The sequence below is a fragment of the Vanellus vanellus genome, assembly GCF_965231255.1.
Source record: "Vanellus vanellus genome assembly, chromosome: 12".
In the NCBI taxonomy this organism is placed as follows: domain Eukaryota; kingdom Metazoa; phylum Chordata; class Aves; order Charadriiformes; family Charadriidae; genus Vanellus; species Vanellus vanellus.
Genome location: NC_138917.1, coordinates 23,054,490 through 23,079,726, shown reverse-complemented (window position 1 = coordinate 23,079,726; position 25,237 = coordinate 23,054,490). Strand labels below are relative to the sequence as shown.

The 25,237-nt window shown below is 46.8% G+C and overlaps 2 protein-coding genes across 2 annotated transcripts in view; one reads left to right on the top strand and one right to left on the bottom strand.

The window, feature by feature from the left end:
• CPNE2 (copine 2) overlaps positions 1 to 6,387 on the top strand; it is a 57,108-nt gene extending 50,721 nt beyond the window's left edge. The window contains exons 15-16 of the mRNA XM_082489240.1: positions 4,582 to 4,818; positions 5,801 to 6,387. Coding sequence (XP_082345366.1) covers positions 4,582 to 4,818; positions 5,801 to 5,908 — 345 coding nt within the window. The 3' untranslated portion in view covers positions 5,909 to 6,387. The remainder of the gene's footprint in view (positions 1 to 4,581; positions 4,819 to 5,800) is intronic.
• Positions 6,388 to 9,612: 3,225 nt separating this feature from the next.
• Positions 9,613 to 24,970, bottom strand: PSME3IP1 (proteasome activator subunit 3 interacting protein 1). Its single transcript, XM_082489286.1, has 7 exons — positions 24,894 to 24,970; positions 21,736 to 21,881; positions 21,450 to 21,548; positions 17,793 to 17,916; positions 13,565 to 13,696; positions 11,509 to 11,573; positions 9,613 to 10,362 (listed from the first exon to the last, which is right to left on the bottom strand). The coding sequence occupies exons 2-7, from the start codon at positions 21,863 to 21,865 to the stop codon at positions 10,145 to 10,147; spliced, it is 768 nt and encodes a 255-aa protein (XP_082345412.1). The 5' UTR covers positions 21,866 to 21,881; positions 24,894 to 24,970; the 3' UTR covers positions 9,613 to 10,144.
• Positions 24,971 to 25,237: the final 267 nt, after the last annotated feature.

Here is a 25,237-nt window from a genome sequence, read left to right as displayed (position 1 = left end):
TCACTGCGGGCAGGGAGGCAGGGTCGTCCCACCAGGACCAGCCCCTGAGGTCCCTGCAGCTGTGGGCTCTCGGTTGGCTGTCATCACTTCAGACGGAGAACGTAGAGTTATTGCAGATGCTTCTTAGGGAGAAAAAAAAAGCAACTCAAAAACTTGACAGCAGTCAACAAAACTGCAGCTGTGGAAAATCAGAAATCATTGGAGAGAGAATTGAGACGAGGGTGGGAGATGCCATGAGGTGGGCATCCCTTGGGTTTATACAGATGTCTTGAGCGCCACATTAACTGTTGGTCCCCTTATCTCAAAGAGGATCAAACAGCCCTGGGAATGGTAGCGAGAGAGTTGGCCAAGCAATAAGGCTGTCACCATCTGGTCCGGGAAGTCAACAGGGAGTATGAGAGATGCATAAAATCATGAACGGTGAAAAAGTGATTGATTTCTCCCTAATTCGTACAGGGAAGGCCTGCAAGGTCCCCCAGGAATGGCTGGGTGACAGCTATCCAACAGGCCAGTGCACACTGGAGTCAGGGACCTGAGACCACCCTGGGACGGTGCCCGGGCTGAGGACTGTGAAGGTCTGTAGAGGAAAGGGGTGTGCTCATGGCAGACCCAACTACCAAGGGCCATTCACTGTTGCACTGGGGTGAGCTCGGGCTCAGGAGTCCCTGACGTGTGCCATCCACCAGCTGGCAGGAGACAGGAAAGGGTAACTTAGTTTTCTCCTATATTTTTTTTTCCTAAAACATCCTCTGCTGAGGTCCAAGAGGCTTTGCTCTGAGGAGGCAACCTCTGTCCTTATGGATAAGTGGGGAATGATAGTCCTGAGGAGCATGGTCCTTGCTGCCCAAACACCCTCCTGCTCCTTCATGCTGGAGGACTGTCCTGGGGCAGGATGGACCTGCCAGTCCTTGAGGTCCCCTGGGGGCGCCAAGGATGGTGATGCTGCCGCCGCCGTAGTGCGAGTGAGAAACGTGAGCAACAGGGAAGCGGTTGAGCATGACTTCAAACCGTTGGCTTATTTCACACACAACAAGCAGCTGGAGGAAATATCTCCCTCTCCTCCGGGAAGATCTCCCGGGGAGATCTGGGAGTGCAGATCCAGCCTTGCAAACAGCAGCAGGAGAGAGCGAGCCTGTGCCGGAAAGCATGGTGTTTCTGATGTGGCTGCTGGCCTAATGTGAACCTTTTGCCAGGAGAAGACCTTTCTGCTCTTCCCCTTCGAATAGCTTTTTATATTTGACGGGGAGTTGCAGAAAACCACGGGATGGCTGGGTTTGCTCGTTGCTTTTCACGCCATTTGGACAAGCAGCGGGCTCAGAGCCAGGCTTCGGGTTCCCGCCCGGTCGCTCCAGCCGCTCGGCAGTCCTGGAAGTCCCCGTCAATTAGTCCACCAGACCGTTCACAGCCATATGTCAAAAAGCTGCTCGTTAGCGTGGGGGCCTCCTACAACCACGCTTGTTTGCACTGGGCCGCCAGGGAGCCAGCGCCAGCGTGGTTTTGGAGGGTCGAAGGGATGCCCATGTGTGCTGGGAACTACAGCCATGGGTCCAGCCTTGCCAGTGTTGACCGGGGCATCCTCTTAGGGGCGCAAATAGCATCTGAAGACTCCAAGCTGGAGCTCGCTTGGGTGCCTCTTGGGTCCTTGTGGCAGCAGGCTGCCCGCGGAGGACGGCAGGTCTGTCCCTGGGGTCTCGCTGGCCAAAAGCAGCTCAGCATCGTGCGTGGCAGAAGCTGCCTCGGGGGAAAAGCTTCCCCGATTCCTGCCTGGAGCAGGGCTGGATTGCACCCAAAACCTCCTCCCCAAGGGGACCTTTTCCAGCCTTGCCTTGAGCGCTGTTGCTCTTCCGAGCTCCGGGCACAAGGAAATACCGAATTTGGTTTAATTCAGCACAAATCCAGGTCGCTCCTCAGTTTTTCGTTTTCTCTCTCTTGGCGTCAGTGGGGGAGGGAGAAGCCCACAGGCTCTGCGCTAAGCAGAGGCGCTAATCATATGCAAATTGCACCCCTCCGTTGGCACTAATAGTTTAATCAAGGGAGATTTTAAATAATGGGCACTAATAGTGCCGTCAGAGGCAAGCCTGTGTTGGCTCGGGTCTTGGTTTTTTTGGAAGCACAAAGTGTTATTGATGAGGGCTCTCGCTCCCCCGGGGTCTTCTCCTCTTCCATCCCATCTTCAATGCCTGCAGCAAAGCCACCCCTGATGCTGCCGGCTTCGGTGGCCACCTGGACCTGCCCTCCTCTTCCTCCCGCTCTCGCTCGCTCCCAGCATTTCAAATAAAACAAAAAAAAAAAACTCTTGTAGTTTTTCCATGGCAACGCAGATCACAAACACCGCAGCCGTTGGCTCTTAAGGGATGGGAGGACTAAAACATGTCAGGGAGGAAGAGACAGAGAGATTACACTCGATTTGACTCTCGGGGAAGAATTAATAAGCTTTGGGGAATTAAAACACACCTTTCCAGCAGGGTTCCTGCATCCAAACCTCCCCTTTTCTTCCCGCATGCTGCTTAATGCTGCCTAATCCCTTCAAGTCCTGCTCAGGCGTGTGAGCCTAATTGCCGATATCGCTAGCGAACGATCAGGAATCACCCCCCAAGCCCCCGTGGATTCAGAGATCGGCCATTTTAACAACAAAAAGAGGAGAAAAGGGGACGGTACTGCCAGGTTGGTGTGCCGGTGGAGACCCCAGCTCAGGGGAACCCAGCTATGGGGCCAACCTGGTCCCTGCCCCAGAGCTCTGGTTGTGTTTCCACCCCGGCGCTGGAGCCCAGAGGTGCCACCAGCCCCTCTGCCCCTCTGCCATTTACTGGCTCCTCCAAAATTGTCATCGCTCCCTGGGGAATCTCCCGCTGATGCTCTCGTGAGGTGTCCACTGCTCCCTCGCTCGTAACGATGCTCCCCGGGCTTTGAGGCTGACCCCCTGCAGCGTCATCTCTTATGCTGCTCGGCCTCTGAAATATGTTGTGACAAACATTTGATGAGCTCTGCTCCCCCCTCTTTTCCTGCATTCCAGCATTTTGCTCTGATCCTGTTATGGATTTCACAGAAAAAAAAAAAAAAAAAAAAAAAAAAAAGGAACAAAGGGAAATAGTCCTTTAGTCCTTTCTGGGTTTCTTCTTTTTGACCATGCGCAGAGGCCAGTTCTGCACTGGTTTATTCACAGATACTGGCAGGATGGGGAGGAAGGGGGGAATCAGCTTAAAGTCATCCCCATTATCAGGTTTTACTCTTCCTTTCATACTGGTTCCCAGACAGGGTCAGGCCCCAGTCACTTGTCCCGCTTCCAGTGATGACCAGTGCTGGCCACCACATAGGAGCAGCCAGCTCTTCCCCTGGACTTTAGTCTTACCCTCCAGGATGTTGGGCTCCTGCTCTTCAGGCCTACTTCGCTCCATGATTTGCTCTGAAAAGTTCGGATTTAGGGAAAAACTATACCCTGGGCTGTGCTCTGCAGGCAGGGCTGACACATCCAAAGGGGTCGGGGTCGGGAAGGCGCTGGCTGCCTGCCCTGCCTTGGGAAAAACGCCTCACCGGCGGCCTTGCGTTGGGTTTCAGCTTGACCCGCTCTCATTTGTCCTTGGAGTTTAGCACCCGAGTGTCGAGGGACGACGCCACTTAGGGAAGGTTTCAGGAGATGTGGGCTGGAGGAAGACCAGGAAAATGGGCTTGGGGCTGCGTTCCCTCTCTTGCTTTTCTAGGACGGCTGCGCTAGTGGTTTTCAGAGGAAATGGAAAGAATGAGGAGAGGAACAAAGGGCTTTAATGTGCTTAAGTGCTTGTTTTCGTCATTTCTCCAGCACATGCAAGCTGTGGAATGTGCCAAAATTGAACCATTACTTTCCCCTGAGGCGGAGAAGATGGGCTTTTTGGGGGGGGTTCTCATGCCCCAGATTGGCAGAGCTGGGTCCAGCAGGACTGTCTGTCCGTCCATCCATCCTCCCCCAGCTCCACGGACAGGTCCCCATCACCCTCCTTTCCCCACAGGGAGCGGGTGCCAATGCTGCGGCTCTGGTGTCCCCCCACCTTTCCAATACCCTCTTCATCCCCCTCAGTGCCTGCGAGACCCACAGCTTTGTACAGGAGATGGATCAGCCCTGAGCATGGGGTGGGCCCCCCCGGCCCCACAGCCCGGCACTGGGATGCAGGAGATGCTCCCCATCAGCACAGGGAGGTCTCGATGGGGACCACCCCGAAACGCGCCCTGCTGTGTGCAGGTAGGGAGTGATTTCATCTCCCAGCTGGGCTCGTGTCCCAGCCCCAAACTCCTCCTGGCCATGTCACAGGTCTCCACAGGTTGGATTTGTTTTGTTTTTTTTTCCATCGTTAAGTGTAGTAAATGAGTAAACCAGCAAAATATTCAGGGGTGGGAGTTGGTTTGTTGTTTGGTTATTATCTTTCAAAAAACAGGGGGAACGGGAGCATGTGGAATTTCTGAGTGCCGCTAAAGGAGGGTGATGCTGCCTGTCCTGGGAAGCAAATCCCCCCCCTGCCCCACAACGTGCGGAGCATCCCGGGCTCTGGCTGCGGCATGAGGGTGCTCCGACATCCCGCTGGGTCTGACCCTCCGCCATCCCCTCCGCAGCAATACTTCATCCTCCTCATCATCACGGACGGGGTGATCAGCGACATGGACGAGACGAGGCACGCTGTGGTGCAGGCGTCCAAGCTGCCCATGTCCATCATCATCGTAGGGGTGGGCAACGCCGACTTCGCCGCCATGGAGTTCCTGGACGGGGACAGCCGGGTGCTGCGCTCGTACACTGGCGAAGAGGCCGTGCGCGACATCGTCCAGTTTGTGCCCTTCCGGGATTTCCGCAACGTGAGTGTGGGCAGCGAGGAGGGGGTCACAGGCAGAAACGGGGTCTCAAGCCTGGCGATGGCTCTGGATATGGAGCAGCCACGCTGCTAGAGGAAAAAGGCAGAGGGCTGGCACCCTGCCTTACCCTGGCCCTAAACGCCACAACCCTCAGCGATGCTGGCATGGACCACGTAAATCTCCATAGCCACATCTCCATAGCGTGCTCCATCCAAGCAGCCCCTCGGTCTCTGCCACCCATCATCAAAAAACCCCAATTAATTATAGCCGGGTGACAGCACTGAGCTGGGGAGGCACTGGGCTTGCATCCCCCGCTGTGGTCCCGTGCCGGTGGCTCCCACTCAGGCCTCATCCTGCACCCCTGTGCTGAGGGCTTAATGCTGAATTGCCTCAGCCCGGGGGTGAGCCCTGAGCCCCCCCAGTCCCCTCCCAGTGCCTGCAGGAAGGGACGATGCCGGCACTAGCCCTGCAGTGTCCCCTCTGCGGGGCGGCTTCCCACTGCCCACCGCCTGACCCACCGCTGTGCGCTGGAAAAAAGTTGAGGAAAGAAAAAAAAAAAAAGGAAATAAAAACTAAACCCACAACAAAATGAGATGCAGTTCTCCACCCGTCTCCATGGGCCAGGAGGCAGCCGCGGGTCGGACACTGGCACTGGATTGCCAGAGGGCGCAGAAAATGAGCCTGTGCTGCTCTTCCCTCTTTCTGCAACTCATCGGTGCGTTTCCGTTTCACCTGCTGTTACGCCCTCCCTGGTTTTTCCAACCTGCCGAGCGTGTTTTATTCCTCCCTACCAGTGAATTATCTCCTGGCGGGGAGGTGTAGCGCAGAATACAGTCCCGGGCGTATAAAATGCTGCCTGCCAGCAGACTCTACGGCGTATTAAACGAAACGCCATGGTCTGGAGTTGGGGACAGCCCAGCCCCGTTTGCTCCGTCGCTCCCCTACGGCCGTTCTTACACCGCTGTTTGTCCCCTTTCTCCTGCAGGCCCCCAAGGAGACCCTGGCCAAGGCGGTGCTGGCGGAGCTGCCCCAGCAAGTCGTGCAGTACTTCAAGCACCAAAACCTGCCGCCCATCAATTCGGAGCCCGCGTAGAGCTGGGCCGGGCTGCGCCCTCTGCATGTCGCCGAAGCCTCTCGGTCCTACCGAAAGCGCACGTTCCACATGCTTTTAAGAGAAGAATACCCTCCCCCAAACACTTTGTACTTCTTAATTTAATTGCTAAGTTCTTAAAACTCATCCCAGAGAAGCGTCTGGATTCATTTTGTACAGTCCCGGCCCGCCGTAACGCTAAGCGGCCAGGCCATGCCCTGGGCCTGCTCTGTTGAGTCACTTTTCAGTATTGAATGTACTTTGTATAATTTCAGTGGAAGAGGATACAATTTTTACAATCAAAACTTGCTTTTTCCAAGCAACAAAACGCTTAATATATTATTATCATTCAAGGAACCGGTCATTGTATAGTTCATGTATCTGTGTTGTACCTGTACCTCTGTCACGCTCTATGTTCATTTTTATACTGTGTACATGTTATATTTGTTATACTCAGGTTAATAAAGAAACTTGGACATTTAAAACAAGGGTCTCACAGCTGGGAAGGTCGGGGAGGGCGCTCGGTGGTGCTGGGGGTTTGCGTCACCCCGAGGGGAGGGGGGGGGGGGGGCTGTCTGGGTCCCCCGGCTGCTCGCCCTGCGCTTGGGATCAGCCCTGGGCCAGAGGGCGATTCCCCTGAAGGCAGCATCCCCTCGCTCTCCCCCCGTCAGCTCAGCGCCTGCCCGAGCCGAGGGCAGGGGGCCGGTGTGTCTGCACGCACGCGCCTGCTTGGGAAAACACGGGTGAAGCCACGACAAACCAACTGGCCAAGGGAGTTTCATGGGTCACTGCGGCTTCACCGCTAGACATTTTTCCCAATCTGAGTAACCAAAGCTCCTTGCTGCTTGGGAGATGGGCTGGGTGGTGAAATTCTGCTGTGAGCCGCTCATCAGCAACGCGTTATCTTCAGCACTAATCGCTGCTTTCTTCTGCTGTTAACTAGATGAAGCTCTTTTGAAGCTGGCAGGTAGAATAGTCGAACGTACCACAGGGATCACCAGCCTTACTCCGAACTCAAGCCGAGTTGACCTCCCTCCTCCCCATTACTGAAAGCACTTGCGGTGGGACATTGGTGTCTCTGTGCAAAGCCTGGAGCCAACTTGCACACGAGTGTGCTACTGGCTGTGCTCATTGCCACCAACTCATTGCACTGGAACAGGCTGCCCAGGGAGGTTGTGGAGTCTCCTTCTCTGGAGACATTCAAAACTCGCCTGGACGCCTTCCTGTGCAACCTCATCTAGGTGTTCCTGCTCCGACAGGGGGATTGGACTAGATGATCTTTTGAGGTCCCTTCCAATCCCTAGCACACTGTGATACTGTGACCACTGCTAGCGAACGCATGGTTGTCACCGCACCCACCAGTGTGCCGTGCAGTCCCACGGCTCAGCCAAAGCATGGAGCCGGAGCTGACGGTGAGGTCCCGAGGCAGCTCTGAGCGTGGTGCTGGGTGAGACCCCATCCCTCGGGAGAGGTGGGACCGCTCCGCGAAACATTTGCCTTGCAAAAAACCCTGGAAAGGGAAAAAAATAAACAACCACCAGCCCCTGTTTCCAAGTGGAGCAGCAGCCTTAGAAGGGTGGCTCATTTAAAAATAATGCTGTGTACAGCTCAGCTTCCAGATCAAAGTCTGTGGCTCTGGAAAAAGATGATTTTTTTTTTTTTTCTTTCCATGAGAGAACTTCACATGCAGCTGCACTAGCTCGTAAGCTCTTCTGCTAGTAGAGCATTTGTGGGGGTTTGTAATTTTGTTGTGGGTTTTGTTTTTTTTTTTTTTTCTTAACACCTCTCTGAAGCTTTAACAACTTGCACAGACAACAAGCAGCTTATGAAGCTGTCCCTGGGGAGGGGATGAAGCACACACTATGCAGTCATGGCAAAGAGAGAACAGTCTTAAAAAAAAAAAAAAAAAGGCAAAAACCCAAACCCAATTAAAAAAAAAAACAAAAAAAAAAAAAACAAACCAAAAACACACAACCAAAATACCTAAACCCAGTGCTGGATGACAGAGTCGCTGGAGCCAGCCGTTCTTCTCCAGCGTGTCGGCCCCGGGGCAAGGTTACTGCCACAGCTGCCGTTTCCAGAAGGTCTGATTTATCCTCCATCCCTCGCACTCTTCACGTCCCAGCATGTCTCTCGCTGCACTTCAATATTTTAATGTCAGATGACTTTTGACTGTAAGAAGGTAAATGGGACCAACGGCTGGAGTGACAAGCTGGGACAGCTCTGCACTTTGTTTACAGGGGCCAGAACAGCAGAGGTGACTCACACTCAAAGGCTTGTGTGAGCTAAAGGCGTTCCCCAAGTGCCCTAGAAGAAAGCAGGGGGCTCTCACACCTGCTTTTACCAAATTACGTCTCCTCCTGGCCACGCAGGGTCCAACATAACCACCGTCACCCCCTCCTGGTCTCACCTGCAGACCCCATGGACCACCACGTCTGCCCACAACTGGCTGCCAAATCCCACTATAAATCTCCGTCTAAATCAGCCATTTTGACTGCAGTTGCGCTAAATATCTCTCAGGAAAATGGCCCTAGCGTGCTCACAGCCAGGCCAGGCTGTTCTGACTCTAGAGGGGGATTACTCATCTAGCTTAACGCCCGGGAAGGACACCGACATCTCTCACTCCAACTGCTCAAGGCTCTTACAAATGGAACTTTCAAGAAAAACAGGCATTTTTTTGTGCACCACTTCCATTTCACTCTGTAGCTGAGTACGATGAAAGTCACCAAAAGCAAAGCATTAGGGAGGCAGCAAGAGATCCTAACTATTTTCCACCTGAAATCGCCGCAATTAGAGTAGCTGGAGAAGAGGCAGGAGCAAGCCCGGAGCAAACACGAAAGAGGTGCCAGGCAGCCCAGAAGAACAGGGGAGGAATTACTGTGTGTTTGTAAAGATCTGATTGCGGTTGTGCAAACAGAAAGTGTATTTGTCTAAGGATAGCTTCAGAGCGCGCATAACTCTCCCTGTTTCCTTCAGGCAAGTTCAGAACTCAAGCTAAGGCATGAATGCTACCAAAGGCCCTCAGGTTTCACTGCTTTTACCCCAGCTGCTCTCTTCCAAGTTGCTTAGCGTCACGTTCAGGTAACTGCCCTTTGGTACGCACGTATCGGCTTTTTTCTTGGAAGCACCTACACTTCGGAGTGCTGTATGTAGAGCAGGACTGCTGTGAGGGAGACTGTCACAAAGACATTTCCACCCCCGAGCGGTCGAGCTGAGCTGTTCCAACCCACTGACCTCCCATCAGCACTGTTTGCACACAGATGAAAAGGACGGGCGCTCGGCTTTCACAGCCTACTTCTTGCTCACGCCTGGTCCATGCCACCCATGAACGTGCCCACGTGAAGTTTCTTAAATCCAATACAGCTTCAAAAACTACTGCAAAGGATGGAGGAGTTCTCCAGCTTCCGCACAAAGAGGTTTGGGTATCCCACCTGCTTGGGATTCGTGCTCTTCAGGACACCGCTGCAGAAAAGCCAAGTGACCTGTCAAGCGCTGGTGCAGGAGCAACGGGTTTGAGCAGAACAGCCAACTGCAGCTCTCCGAACTCACTCGGAACAAGAGTTTTCCATCACCATCTCTGCATTTGTCGGACGCTGGCTTGCACTTCTCCTGGATGGCGGGTTGAGGAAGGGGCTGGTTCGGTAGAGCAGAAATTGCTTAATGGAATGGGAACAATTATGAATGGCACAAGCTTAGAAAAAAAAAAATGCATTCAGAATGTCTTTAATCATGTAACACTAAAACTTCTTTACAGTGTCATGGCAATCTACACTTCACCATCTGCTTGATTTTTGTTCTGCCCCCATTTCTCAAATACAGAATAAAAATGACATTTTAAAACAGAACACATGGCTGTTTCTACAAGACTTCACTGCTTCAAGTGAGTATTTTTTGCCCGTTAGTCTTGTATAAACTTCTTAAATCACCAGAATTCTTTCTTTCCGTAAGAATTTTAAAAGATAAAGCTCTCTCCTCCCTACCCTCAGACCTGCGCTACGTTACTAGGTATGCCTTCTGGTTTAGGATGGCAGCCTTTCTCTAGGCTCAGTATGCACCTCAGAAATGGAAAGTTGGGGGGGAGGAGGAAAAGACGACATAATGAGTTATTTTAGGAGTATCTGAGTGTATTAAAGTTGAGAGGTTAGCTAGAAAGATTATATTTGGGGCAGAAGGATGCACCAAGCATCCATCAGGGCTTTGGAAGATACTCTGCACTACATTACACACAGAGGGATTTCGTTATGGACCATCAAAGAAACTGTTGCTACGAAAGACAGAAGAGACGATCTTTCCAGTGGAATTAATAGTGCCTTCGCTGTCCGAGCTGGACTCCGAATCACTGCTTCCCGAGTAGGCGCCCAGGCCGGGCAGGATCCCGATGCACACGGCTGCTGAGGGACAGTGGACTGTGGAGCCTCCCACTGAGCTGCTCCCCAGGGGAACGCAGGATGGTTTCTCTGAAAGAGAGGTACCGCAGTCAAAAATGAGAGCACAGGAAAGGGCTTTTAATCAGCCCAGGAAGTGCCGCGTGTCACTCACCTGCTATTGCCACATATCAGCGGTGGATGATTGCAGGATTTAATTAAAGCATAAGGCAGCTTGATGCTGCACTAAAACTATTCTGACAGGAAGGACTTGCTACCTCAGGGGATTTTATTTTTCTTCCCTCATCACTAGTTTAAGCCCAGCTCTATGCTGGCATTACAGATTTTTATTCTAAAGTTGTCAGTTTGATGCTTGTCAAGTAGCAAACCCACTAAATAAGAATAAATAGCTCTGCTTTGTCTAATTGAATATTTTTTTGTGATATGACAGCATAGTTGGGGAGAAGTTTTATACCATTGCTCTGCTAGTCAATGTCTCCCCTCTTCCACGGCTAATTAATTATTTCCAGTGTTCTGAAAGTTTACTGAACAGGAGATTCAGGAAGCGCCTTGGGTTGTCATTACACAATTGCAGCTCACCCTATTTGTGTCAGCAAGTCAATGTCTTGACAGCAAGTCAATTGCAGCCCTGACAGCGAAGACTGAAATGCAACTTAATTTTCCTTCTAGTTCCCCATAATTTTCGGAAACAAATTGGTTTCAGGGTGGACGAGATCACTTCATAGCATGAAAAGCTAATAGCGGGGGTACACAAATATATCAAATGCTGTTGTGAAGAGGAAGGGGATGATCTGTTCTCCATGTCTCCTGTCGACAGAACAAGCACTAGGCTTGAAATGCAGCTAAGGAGACCCCTATTAGTTATAAAGTAAAACTCTTCAAGGGTAAAATCAGTTAAGCATTAGAAAAAACTGCCTAAGGAGGGTGCACAATCTCTATCTGTGGAGATTTAAGAGCAGCTTGGACAAACACCTGTCAGGAATGGTTTAGGCAGGGGAGAGACTGTAGAGGTTCCCTCCAGCCCTATTTTCTATGAAGGCTGTCAGTGCCAATAGTTACCATTTCTACTGCTTTAAGAGAGAATATGCCAACCGTAGTCTGTGCTGCCTTGCATAATGAAGGAGCAGAAAAGCAAATCCTCTACCAGATTTAACACCGAGTCAGTTGCTGTTCAGGTGAGAGACAGAGAGCTTCCCACATGAGAAAATCGGGACGTACCTTGATTCTTTTCATCATGATCAGTATCCAGTTTCAACCTCTTCACACTGTTACCGCCATCTGAACTGTGAAAAAATAAGAAAGCGTCTTGTTCCTCGTAAGCAACCACTTAATTACTGTGAAGTCAAAGTCACATCTTTGCCTCAAATGCTACAGTGAATGCCAGCAGGGTCCCCTGATGACCATCAGCACTTCTAGCTGCTGTTAACTGAGGTTCCTCAGGGAACATGCAGGATCCTAGAAAGAGTCAACACCTACACTGCAAGCGTCAACTGTTAACCTGGGAAACAGAAACACGCCTCTGGGAGTCCAAGTCAGACCTCTTGCGCAGCAACCCAGAGCTGCCTCCTCAGCTGGAAGTATCCCACAGGAGATCAGGAATGACTAATTGAGCTTCAGCCACCCCACATGACCGCAGGCTTGCACAAGTGGGTGATTACCATGCTCACTGGTGCAACATCCATGACTTTCCCCTTCCAGGGTTTCCTTCCCCTCCTTCAAACACCGAGAGAGCCTGTTCTAAAACACCTAGAAATCTTCCACCCAGCAGGTTTTGCAGCACTTCACACACAGCTGCAGTGCCTGAACTTAAAAAGAAAGGGGTCTTTTTTGGGTCCAAAGTGGTGTTGGGGGAAAGGAACGTTACTTGGACTTCTGATGCTTCAGAACTTCTGTAACTCTTCCTTTTCACTGCTCAGATTCTTTTTCCCCCTCTTGCACGTTCCCAAACCTAAGCCATCCATATAAACAAATGCTTCCTGGCTTCAGCTGTGATGAACTAAAGTGATGAAGGAGCTTTTTTATGCATTAACTCTTTTCTGCCCCTGTCAGAACACGCAGTACAGATGAAAGGTATTTGGGGCAGGAAGGTTTTAATAGTAACACAGCCTTTAGAGGAAACTACAAAGCTCAGAGAGCAGATGTTGAGCTCACGCTACACTTGGTCTTGGCCAGTTTGCAACAAAAGATAGGACGGCAAAAATAGAAGACTGCAAAGCAAGTCTGCGATGGCACTGACATGTCAGTTAAGATGCTCTCTTCAAACAGATGCCATCTGCAGACTTTAGATGTGCCATTAAGCACATGCCAGCTCCTTCTCTACATCCTACTGGGTTAAGTACTAGTAGTTACAAGAAAAAAACATTGTTGGCTGCTTGTTATCAATTCAGGTCTTCTCTTCTCTGCCCTCCAAAAACCCAAACAACTACACACCCCACACACAATTAGGTGTTGGAAGTGCTTACCTCAGTTTCCAGACATGCAATTACTGCTGTACCGGGAGCTAAACATCACCCTACAAGATAAGCTTCTAAAATAATCTCTCATTCTCTGGGACAGATTCAAAAACACTGACGGAATTTCTGGATGTCAGTAATCATCTCAAATATTAGACGACTCATCTGTGGGGAAATAACTCTGGTCCCACATGCCTAGTTTCTCCATAACCCGTAGCACACCAGCAGCTGCGTTTGCAGGCCAAGATCAAAACAGCAGCGATCACAAACTCAGCTGGCATCTCCCAGGGATGGGAAGGGTGTTGACGTACCAGCACAAATCAGTGAGGAACAAGGGGAGTTTGCCTGATGCCCTCGGGATCAAATTGGTACACAAGGCTCTTGTCTTGTGACCTATGTCTCCCCCCATGCTGCTCCCAGCAGCAATTAAAACAATCCATTTTAGACACAGATAAAATCAGCGGATAAATTATGCAGACCTGTATGAAATTATTTGAGTGAGGTGACACTGATATCTACAAATAGAGATGGAAAATAGATTCCCTCTAGATCCCCAAGCAGGATCGCCCAAGCCTGGCAGTCTAGAATGAAGAGTCTACCCGCCTGCTTTACACATGCTTATCTATTTGAATTGCTTCATGTTTTTCCCCACAGTTTGTGAGAGCCTATAGAAACAAGGCTGGTCTTTTCTTCTACCTCCCCCCTTTTTTCTTTAGGGCTAAGGTTTACACCTCACTCTCTGGAGGCAGTTTTGGCTTGCCTCCCTTTACACTGCTAACTGGGTTCCGTTCCTCCTGAATTTATAGAGGTGTGAAACTAACCTTCTGTGTTTCACAGCTCCTGCCAACAGCTTTGCCTGAGAGAATTTGTTCTTGTTTTCCACTGACTTCATGGGCAATTTCTTCTCAGTTTCCTTCTTTGGGTCCATACTGACTCCCACTTTGGTGAGAGTGCTGTGAATTAAGGGTTAAGGATCAACTAGGAAGGAATGGAGACAACAGACACTTCCTCTCCGATATATTTAGCCAGCTTTGCTGACAGCAGCGACTGAAGTTCATTCACATATTCTATCAAAATAAACTTATTTGTAATGACATTTAGCTGGCACCTTCGGCTAAGACAGAAGAGACTTCGCCCTTGGGGCTTGGAGCTCTCTCGCATATCAATACCAGCTCTCCCTCTAAAGACATCCAGACAGCAGACTAAGAGCTGCTTTGCTAAAATCAGAAAGGTGCAACACACGACACATCCAGCACCCATAAACATACCCATAGTCCTGCCTTTTCCTAAAGGTCTTAGAAAAGCAAAAAGGTCAGACTGGACCAAAAATTAATAATAATACATAAATAAAGAAATACAAGGCAATGCAGTACTTCCCCCTTCTATGGGGATCAACACATTTGTAATTCAAATTTGCTGCTTCAACCCCCTAATCCTTACCAAAAAAAAAAGCTAAGTAGCAATACGTGGGCTCACTTTCACTCCTCAAACCCTCCTTTCGCTGAGCCCAGCAGCCTTCAGCCCACCAAAGCGCAATAGTTCAATTTTGTTTTGGTATTTATCACTAACTTTTCAGCTCATCTCTCTATAAGGGCCACACGGCTATTACGGCCGGTTTGAATACCAACTCCAAGAGGAAGGAGACAGATCGGATTAAGGGTGCATGTGGTCCAAGATTCACCCAAAAAGACTGCCACTGCACAGAAAAAATAAGTAGTTTAAACGAGTGTTAGCAAGGTGGGATGCAGCTGAAACCTATAATGAGGTGGAGAAGCTTAAGCAGGTTCTCAGACAGGATAAGGAGGAGCTCGGTCTGTTATTAAGGCACAGTCACTCTGCACACACATTAGACAGGGCTCCTTCTGTGGCAGGATCTAGTCCTGTCCCTGATAACAGTTAATATCCAGCTGGATCTGATGAAGTGACGTCCGTCAAACAACTTGTTGGTTAATAAGGTGTCAGCGGAGTCAAAAAAGCTTCTGTAAAACTTTTAAACTGTACATAGCAAAGGAAAATCAACCTAATTTAAAAGGGTATTTGCTTATAACCCTAAATCTAGCTTTCTACGAGTTTCTTCTCTGACTACAACTCCACTGACCAGATGACATAACCACAAGCCAAAATTTCACGCCATGAAACCTGCCCCAGTTATTGCAGGCAAATATTGGATAGTGAATTTCCCATTGATGGACCATATATTTGAAGTCATACTTTTTTTTCCCCAGTGAACATCTGCAAATCAAAACCTCTTACACCTTCCTTAGAACTGAAACACTCAAAGTCTCCAATCACTTTACAATTAGGAGTATTCAGATGCCATTCCTTATTTGATTTTCCTAAGGATACAGACGTAACCCACACTGCTCCTTACCTCAACTGAAAGTCTTCTCAGTCAAAACCAGACTATTCAATTCCATTCATTTTTTTAAGATGTCACAGGAGTGCCATCCTGTGGCTATCAGAAGCAATCTTGAAAACTTGGGTTGAACATGGTTTGACGTTGCAACATGCAATTCCACATGCTGCACTGCTCAACTTCCACATTTAGGTTCATTACCTTGTCATATTATAACACCGCACTACAAAAGCCTGGCTGAGGAACCCAAAGACTTTTCTTTTAAAAGTTACCGAATTACAGGCTTTTCACTTCCATCCGGGATGCCATTCTCCTAACAGTCCTCAACTACTAGAGCCACAACAGCATATTTTTAACAGAGATTTTACATGTACTGCTGCCGTTAGCAAATGTAACACTATATCTAGCCAAGAAGTATCTCCTCTCAGGAAGGCTACACTAGAAATAAACCTCTCAGTCCTAAATATCAACCGTATTAAAAAAAGCTGTCCTACAGTGAAGCCTGCTTCTTGAAGGGGGACTTTTCCCACATTTACCTAGGATTTAAGGCAAGAGGATGTTGTTCTTGAACACTTCTCAGAACTGGCTTTAAAAAAAAATATATCTGTAAATCTTTAAACACTGTCAGACTAGTGGGGTCTGGATAGGGTAAGGAGCAAAAACCCACTCGTTGTTCATGTAGGAGGAAGCAAAATTCCTATGCACCCATGCATATGAATTTCTTATGCTCGAGAGTGCATTAAAATATTCCAAGGCACGTTTATCCTTAAGCTATACGATATCATGATTTTTCAACCTAAAAACTGAAGGAAAAAAGAAAGAAAAAAAAGCTCTGTACTTTAATTTAATGGTAAAACCTACGTCAATATTCATGTCTCTGGGTAGCTTATTGGATGTTGTACTAGGAAAAAGACCAAATAATCAAATCCACTGGGCTGACCTTCTTATTAGTTTGGAAAAGCACTTGAACAGTGCACGTTTACCTAGCACCCACTGTTTTTTGTCACTGTAGTGACAAACCATTAGTAACACCCTGCAGATGTAAAAACACCTTTTGCATTTTAAAAGAATACCACCAAAAATTTCAAATACAGATGAGGGATTGCTCTGAGGTTGCTTGAAATATTATGGATAAATAAATAAATAAATAATTTTTTAAAAAAAGGAAACAGAATGGGCAAAACTTCTCAGTTTCTCATGAGATGAGTTGACTATATAATGCTCGCTCCCCCTTCTACCCCATCAGCAAAAGGTTCTACAGTTTAATTTACAGCAAGACTTCAGATACAGAGCCAGACGATACTACTAAGACTGCAAAGACTGAGGTTAGATGGCCTGTACGTCTTGAACAGGCCCTGCTCAGTAAATTCAGGGATCGGTGTGTTATGCAGCTAATTCGAGACAACATAAGATTGCCTCTGGGCTGGTATGGTTCACCCCAGATTGTATGTGACCTAACTAGAGCTGTCAGCTGCTGCCATAGCACAATCTTACACTGCATGTCCCTGCATCAGCTAGACCCGCAAGCAACCATCACCGAAACTAAATATATCCCATGAACATCCCATTATTAGGTCCAACAAATCAAGAAAATATTCCAAATCCATGAACCAACTACTGCCTACTTCTGAAGCAAAAAAACGCACCACTATTGCTTTTTCATAAACACATTACTGCAGTAACTTAGATGTGCTTCACAGAACACACGCTCTACGTTGTAAATCATTAACTAATACAAGGTAACGCAGATCCTTGTAGCATTGGCACTATTCAGCTTTATTTGCTGACTGGTTTCGGTCACCTCCTTGTGTCCATAAATTCTTTCATTTATACTAAAGCATCCTTGAGAACTTGGGCTTTGTTCACCGATTACTTAAAAGCACTGGTTTTCTTTAGGAGGCAAAGAAACCATCAGGTTCTGCACAGATTCAGTAAACCTCAAAAAACCCCAACATTTAGATTAGCACAGAAATCCTCAAATCATTCCACCCTCCCATGACTGGCACTGATCAGAGAGAAAAAGCATCCTGTATTATTTTCTAGCACATCTTCATGGAAATTTGGCATTTAATAGCAAAGCCAAACTGTCCTGCCCTTAGTACTGCCTAAAAGTCTGTATTACCCAAAGGAGCTGAGTCTCCATGGGCACCGACTTCCCAGAAGAAAGTCAGCGCATCTGCATAGATGTATTTAATTTCTCATCCTGCAGCTATCAGCAAGGGAGAAAGTAGCTAATACTTCAAGAATAATAACAGAGAGCACAATTCAAACAGTATTTCAAACAGGTATTTTAAAAACAGCCAATAAGCAGTTAAAAAAAAAAAAAACACAAACAAACAAGAACATTTACTTTTCAATAAGACGACCAAATCAAAAGATTAGAAGTAATATGCTGTTTCGCCTTTATGTTCTCTTTCTCTTTTTAGCTATGGTATTTCATGCCCTCAATAATGGAAAAATAACCCCAAACAATGGGGATGGGGAGAAGGAAAGCAAAGTACCAAAGACATGTGGGGGTTGAGGAATATCAAACATTACAGTGGGAAATCCAATGAAAACATTAAACTCTAAAAGTCTATCATTGTGCATGTTCTGTAAAGCAGTTTTATAGAAAGAATGTCAACAACAATCCCACTACAGCCCAGTCTCTTAACCTCCTCTATATAACCACCAGCCATTTTAATGCAAAGGATATTCTGTATTCGTTTAGTTCTTTCAGCTCTTCTTCCCTTCGTTGCTTTTCCAGTAGCTCTTGCTGCCGAGAAACCTCATCAAGAAAATGCGTCTCATCTTCATCTAAGCCTCTTACCATATTTTCTGGACAAAGAAAAAGAATGCATATCGATAAGCTAAAACCACTTAGGGAGCAGCCATTTATTTTGCATTACTTCGCCATTCACTTTGAACATCTTCCGATGATTTCCAGGTGCCCCACAAAATGTAGGTGAGCATTCACATCTGGCATGTGACATTTTGAATACTGCTGAGGCAGAACAATTTGCACAAAGTCACTGGGACCGTGGTGAGTAGAGCCCTGGGTGACCGAGTGAATTGGGTACCCCAGCAGGCACACTGTTGTGCCGAGAAAAAGGTACAAAGCAAACTCCACAAACTACCTGCTGGATTCTGTAATTAAGGAGTAAAAATACTTTCCGGTTAATGATACTGGACGCTAACAAGCTGAAATTCTTACACACACAAGCACACAAACTACCATAAACTAACACAGTTTGAACACAACACTATTAGTACAGGGAAAAGCAAGACACAATTCATAGGAAGCCATGAAACGCCATTGGACTAACTGATATAATTTAGGAAAATTGACTAAGTTTTCACACAAGCAGCCTTGCTGCAGTTCTGAAACGCTATTTGGAACAGGTTACACAAAACATTAAGCAATGACATATTTGATGTTTTGGTTTCAGATACCAAGTTTAAGCCTGCTTCTTCAGAATCTGTTCTTCAACCAACCAATAATTCTAAAAAACCACACTACTTCTCCCCATTATCTTGCCTCAAAACAGGAAGCAAATTTTCTTACAGCAAACAATTAGTAACTTAAACAAGATTAACATCTGTTAAAAAAAAAAAAAAAAAGTAGAAGCAAGACAATTCTTAACTTCCAAATAAAAATGAATTATTTCTAAACATGCTACTCTAAGGAAAGTACACGGTAGTGCAGTAGGAAGGTCTTTTATTTTCTGTTTTGCAAATGTTTAACATCTCTCAGCCAAATGATTTATTTAGAAAGGTAATAATAATATTTTATTATTTTTTTTTAGAAAGACCAAGTCTGGCTGTTTGTAGTCATCCTCAGAAATTTTAACCCAAACATCACCTTTAGTCTTCATTAGAGTTTAATTCTTTAAGAGGATTTTTAGGCTTTTACATGAGGTCGCCATATTTTTTTTAATCTTCACCCGCATATTCAAGCGCTACTTAGTTTAATGGCAAGCTAAGAAATCCATTTACACTGATAATTGGCGAGCATCTGCCTTTGACAAAAAAGCTCTAGAAATCAGTTATTATTTGAGGTTACTTTTTAAAGGCTGAGCCCTACTCTTTCCAACTCTAAGAATGCAGAGCTCATTTGCAAATCTTTAAATAGTAACTTGTGGGATTCACTACTACTGCTGCTGAGGGCCCCTTCAGACAGAGAGCAAAAGCAGTGAAGCTCTGGACAGTTTTTGAAGTGAGTGACATTGCAGATCAGACAAGCAGAGAATGAAAACAAAGGAGAAGCAGCCGTGGAGATCCTTACGGCTGACCTTACTGGGGTTCCCTACTAAAGAGTGTGCAGTAGGCTTTGGCTCTCCAGGTTAGCAGGTATCTGTTATTCCGCAAGGATTGCCTTAAAAGCAGCAGTTGGTTTACCTCTCAGGGATGCTTATCCTTCCAGTACTTGGTTTACAGGTTTCCTGAACCAAAGGGAAGACGTTGCAGATCTAATGTAACTCGGCAACAGAAACAATAAACTTAGACAGTAATTAGAAGCCTTTCCCATCCAGGTTGTTAGCAGTCAGTTTTCTGGTGGCTACTTGGACAAGAATTGCTTAGTCACATCACCAAAGATGACTTGGATCAAAAGTTTACTGAAGTAAACCACAAAATCTCTAGCTGGAAAGAATCCTGTAGGTACAGTTGGAGACTTTAATGCTGCTATCTGTACTTTTCACCACCAAAAATACAAGTAAAATGTAAGAGAGAGGGAATAACTTCCACTTATCCTTATTTTGGTTACCGTAATAATTCAGAAAGAAAATTTTAAAGTTGCATTTTAGAGAATACTAGTATTATTTTTCATTTAAAATGCTGCAACATCCTACTAAAATTATTTTACTTTGAAAAGGAAGACATTCTTGCAACGCTGAATAACCTAGCAGAAAGAACTGCTAGTCTGTATACTGATTTTCATCTACACAAAAGGTTTAGAGTAACTAAGTTTGTGTGTTTATGCAAATACAGTTCTTCAGTATGAAGGTGTTTCTCCTCCCAAGCCCCATCATCAATTCTGACTGATCAGAATGACAGTGCACTAAACTCATTTTCTACTCCTCCAAAATTCCCATGGATACTTAGGAACATTTTACAGCAAATTCAAGCATATTAGGGGACAAATCGTGTCATAGGTGGCCAAATTGGGCTGAACTCTGATGAGGTAAACTAGTGGTCCACAGGCCACCCACCACTCATCTTTACTTAGTCAGTTCCTCCCACTTACCTTCTCCCAAAGAAATTTGGCTACAGGAACAATTCTAAAAGCATCTACTACAAAACAGGAAAGACAATCACGGTCATCAGTAATGCACTCACTAGCGTCTGCAGGCACCAGGAGTTTTAGCTAACAGAACTCAAAAATTGACCTATAAAGGTCAAACATAGTTTAGTTGCATCGCAAATACAAGAGAAATTCTAGACAAAATCCAGTTAGGCAAACTGGAGATTAAAGGACACAATAGCTTGAGGGTAATGCTTCCAGCTAAAGAACCAAAACTGATCAAAACCCACCTTAAAATGGAGTCCTCACTTCGCTTTAGATAGAGCCAATAGCTCCCTTTTTCCCCAAAATGGTTGACTAATAATTTTCTAGTTCTTATTGTCATCTTTGCACTCAGCAGCACATACACAGGTGATACAATGCAAAGGACTATGCTATAAAACCAGAAATTCAAACATCAGTAGAAATTAGGTTTCTGTTTCATTAGAAGAGTTAAATATCTACTTTTTGAATCAAGTCCTGTATGGTTACTTGTTCCAAATAGTAATCTTGAGCCTCAAATCACTTTTGCATCAACTAATTACAGCTTGGAAATGTGACAGCTGCTAGAATAGGATTTCTTTTTATTGATTCAAATAGAATGGTCTTCTGTTAAAGCATGAGTTCAAGAGTCATAAAACCATGTTACATTTTCACTTTTTCATAGATAGGTAACAGGGTTTGGTTTTTGTTTTTTGTTTTTTTGTTTTTGTTTTTGTTTTTGTTTTTTGATTTGTTGTTGTTGTTTTGTTTTGTTTTGTTTTTGGTTTTGTTTTTTTTTAATTTAACATGTAAAATAAGCCTAGTATTCCACACTTGACAGGAATGCAGCTTCATAACTGTAAGCAATTTTTGAGTTCTATATGTGTGCAGTGCTGTCCTGGTACCACAAGAACGTGTTACCTGCAGAAACATCCACCATCTTTGAAAAATACAATATTTCACTAACACTTTTCTGAAGCCTCAGTTTGTCTCTCAGAGAGGCAGACAAGACACACAGATACGTCCCTTAGATGTTGTATACAGCTGTAGCACACAATACAGGCAGTTTGCTGGGTTTCGATTCAAAACAGTAACTTCTGGTGCTTACTGAATTTAAATTGCTCCTCAAACTCCTGCTGCTTCTTTTCTCTCTGTTCCTGAAGTCTTTCATACAATGAGCGTGGGTCATACGCCTCCTCTGGGCATTCTGAAAGAAACAAATCAGGAAATGAGCCCATATGTTAGAAATACTAAATCCCCAACAGTCCTTAGTTCCTTCACGCAAAAACCTTTTGAACTTGCAGACTATAAGCTATTACTTTTAGTTCTGTTTTTCCATAAAAGTGAATTATTCTCCAATCTCTTTCTTATAATTATTAAAATCTATCCCATACCTTCTGGATCCTCAGGTTTTCGGACCTTTTCCCATTCCTCTTGCCTTCTCTTTCGCCGCTCCTCTAGCTCCGATTCAGACACAAACCTCTTGTTAATCACCAGGTCAGCAGTACCATCTCCCCCATCCATTGTGGAACAGCCCGTCCTTTAAGAAAAACATAATATGAAGGACACCAGGGGCCTCATTTCACTTGTCAGTGCATGAGACATTACCACACGTCCTGAAAAACAGACCCGCTGCACTTGTAATAACTTCAGTTCTCTAAAGACCACTACACAGTAAGTACTGATTGAGATACCTACTCTCTGCATAACTGCTAAGATTAATAGCACCACCTCTTACTCCTTCTTTACTCTTTTTCATAATTATGTCTTCCCTGTTGGTTGTCTGCCTCAGGCTACTTTTCTAAAAGTTACATTTTAATGGAATTTTGCCCAGCCCACCTTGGATTTACTTTGCTTAAATAAATTTATAAATTAAATTAAAATAAATTTTAAAAACCCACACCTACACTCTCATCCCTTTATTTCAGTTCTTACATCTCTCTGCTCTGGAGAAAGGATTTGACACTTTGCCCTCAATTTACCCAATTTCTTTTCGCCCATCCTGTAAAAACTTGAGGAAGCTTTCCTGTTTTCGATGATTTGGACATATATATTCATAAGTGATTAACACTGAGGATTTCACAAATCAGCAACTAATCTCTCTAACATTCAAAAGCATTCTGCACCTCTTTGCAGCTCTGGGGAGAGCTGGGCTTGGACAGTCTACGCAGGGGGGTGTCTGTCTGTCAGGGTTCAAGAGGTGAAAGAGGGAATTCTCTTGGGTTAAATGGGGCTGGGGTTAGAAAACAGGCACAGCACTTCTGACCAAGTGAGTACAGCCCCTTCTCACACAGTACACCCACCCTCTGCTGCAAGAGACCCTAATACTTGAGTACCGGGCAGATCCCTGTTTCAGTACTAGGTGTAGGGTGGAGATGCTCCAAGGAGTCATCCTAAGAAGGAAAACTTATGGTCTTGACACCTGTAAGCCAGGATCAAACAAACTGCTTGTGCTACTAGTCTTAAGTGTCCCCTTTCCAGATTTATTCTGCCAGCTCCCTGCTATAGAATGAACCGTTGATGCCTATTTTTTTTTCTTGCATCGAAACCTGTATATGCAAGTACAAAGTAAGCACAACATAAACACAGCTGTTCATTTAAAGTCATGTTAACCTCAGACTTTTTGCTAGTTTCTTCTTATTTCCTTGGTATAACTTCATCACATACCTCAAGGACTACAGATGATTGCACTGCCAAATATCATTTAGGATCTCACCCTGCCTGCATTTCAGCACTGGAAGAGAACCCAGAACACTTACTGTTCCAGGGAGGGAGGGATGCAGTAACCCAAACAACAGAAGGAACCAGTTTATCACCCTTCCTTTGTACCACAAGGAATCCCTCCTGCAGGAAGCAGACTCCTGAAATTCTTAGAAAAACTGGTACTTTTGTGGGGTATTGTTTGTAATAGAAATGACAAATTGAGGTCTCAAGAGAAATCCAGATTACAGCACTGGAGAAATATTTGTTACAGCAGGATGCACTCTTGAGGTGGGAATTATCAACAGAAAACAAGTCAAAAGGATTCTCTTAACAGGAAGGGAAAGGAAGGACAGACCCGAGGTTGGTGATTTTATCTTTTTTTTTCCTTTTCTTTCTTTTTTTTGTTTCTTTTTTAATATCTAACAAAAATCCAACCTAAGACAAGTCCCCTTTCCAGAAAGCATGTAGCACCTGCTCTTTGAGTGTCAGTTCTGAAGGTGGTTTGGAGCTGGAAACCTACCAAGAAGATGAAAATTTAATCTCCCTCCTGAATACAGGTCCAAAGCAGAACAGCAGCTTCCCCACCCAAGTGCTGTATAAACAAGATAACCTGGTTCTCCACTTGTGTCATGTCAAGCCATCCATTTAGAGAGGACAAAAGGTTCCAATACAATGGTGACAAAAGTAATAAAAACAAACCAAAAGAAAGGAATTCAGCAAGGGCACAGTATCATCTGGGAACTAAAGCCTTCCACAGCAACCCACCTGCCTCCTGGATCAGCCAGTTTACTTAGACAATATATTTTAAGATACCTGAAGTGTATTAAGGTTTAATTATGACTTGACATACAGCTATAGTATTTTCATTACAATCCTAGAAATTGGTGTCTGATGAAACACATTTCAGCAAATGTGCAGCTTTACTGACGACAATGTCCTGGGGCGCAAAAATGGGGGCGGGAGGGAATCAAGCAGCATCGCATGTAAGTACACTTGCACTTATGAAGTTTGCTAATCTTGCTGTCTTCTTTGCCCTCCCCCACCTCAAGCACACACAGAATCTTCCAGACCAGACACAACACCTGTGCTTGGAAACTGTGCCCTGTTCAACTATGTTTTTGTCTGGTGACTGTATTCTAGCGAGTGATATGTTGTCATTGTAAATGACAAAAGTATATGTCACTACTGTAAACTGCGCCTTTTGGTCCTGGTAACATTCCCAGGACCAAGCAAAATAAGATTGCACAGCCCTTGCCATCGCCTAGGCTGGAACAAATCTAGAGCAGAAATGCTGTCTTGGATACCTGTGTGCAGCACATCTCCGTTAAATAACGGGCTCCACTACCCATCACGGCAAGAAACTCAAGTAGCACACCCCGCGCCTCCCCAGCACATCAAAGAAAGTGCTGTGCACCGAGCCAGCAGCAAGATCCAGGCCGGAGCTGAAGAGCGGCTTCACACCAAGGTGCAGACAGGCTGAAACCCGCCACCGGGATGCGGCCCCCACTACTGACGGTGCCCGGGGAGGCTCGGCGCAGGTGAGCCTCCCCGGCGCAGGCCTGGCCGTACTGGGCCGGGGGCTGCTCCCAGCCCGCACTACCGAGCCCTCACGACCTCCCCTCTCTGCCTTCCCTTCACCCGCTCGCTCCGGGAGCGGCCTCCCCCGCGGTCCGGCCTCCGGCCCGGCCCGGCCCGGCCCACCGCGCTTATAGGGCCTGGGCCCGGCCCTCTCCTCCCCTGTACATCAAGGGTCCCGCAGCCCGGCTGCAGCCGCACTCACAGAACCCACAACCCCTGTCCCAGACCCCAGCCGCCCCCCGGAGCTCGGGCCGGGACCGCCAGCACGTACCGCGGCCGCTGGCCCGTCACAGCGAGAGGCCCAGCCCGGCCCAGAGCGCCGCCATTGATCCCTCTCACAGCCCCGCCCCGCTCCGCTGGCCGCTGTCGGTTGCCCCACCCCTTCCGCCCGTAAGAGCCAACTGAGCGAGCTCTTTCTTAGGCGGCCCCTCCCCTCTGGTAGCCAATCCCCACTGCTCTTAGGAAGCGGCAGGAGTGCGGGAGGGTTGGCTGCTACGTGACGTCAGGGCGGCCCCGCGCCACCATTGGGCGAAGCGCTCGGGCCGGGGCCGAAGGCCGGGGGCGGGGCGGGTCGCCCGGGAGACGGCGGGGGGCGGGTCCAGACGGGGTGGGGAG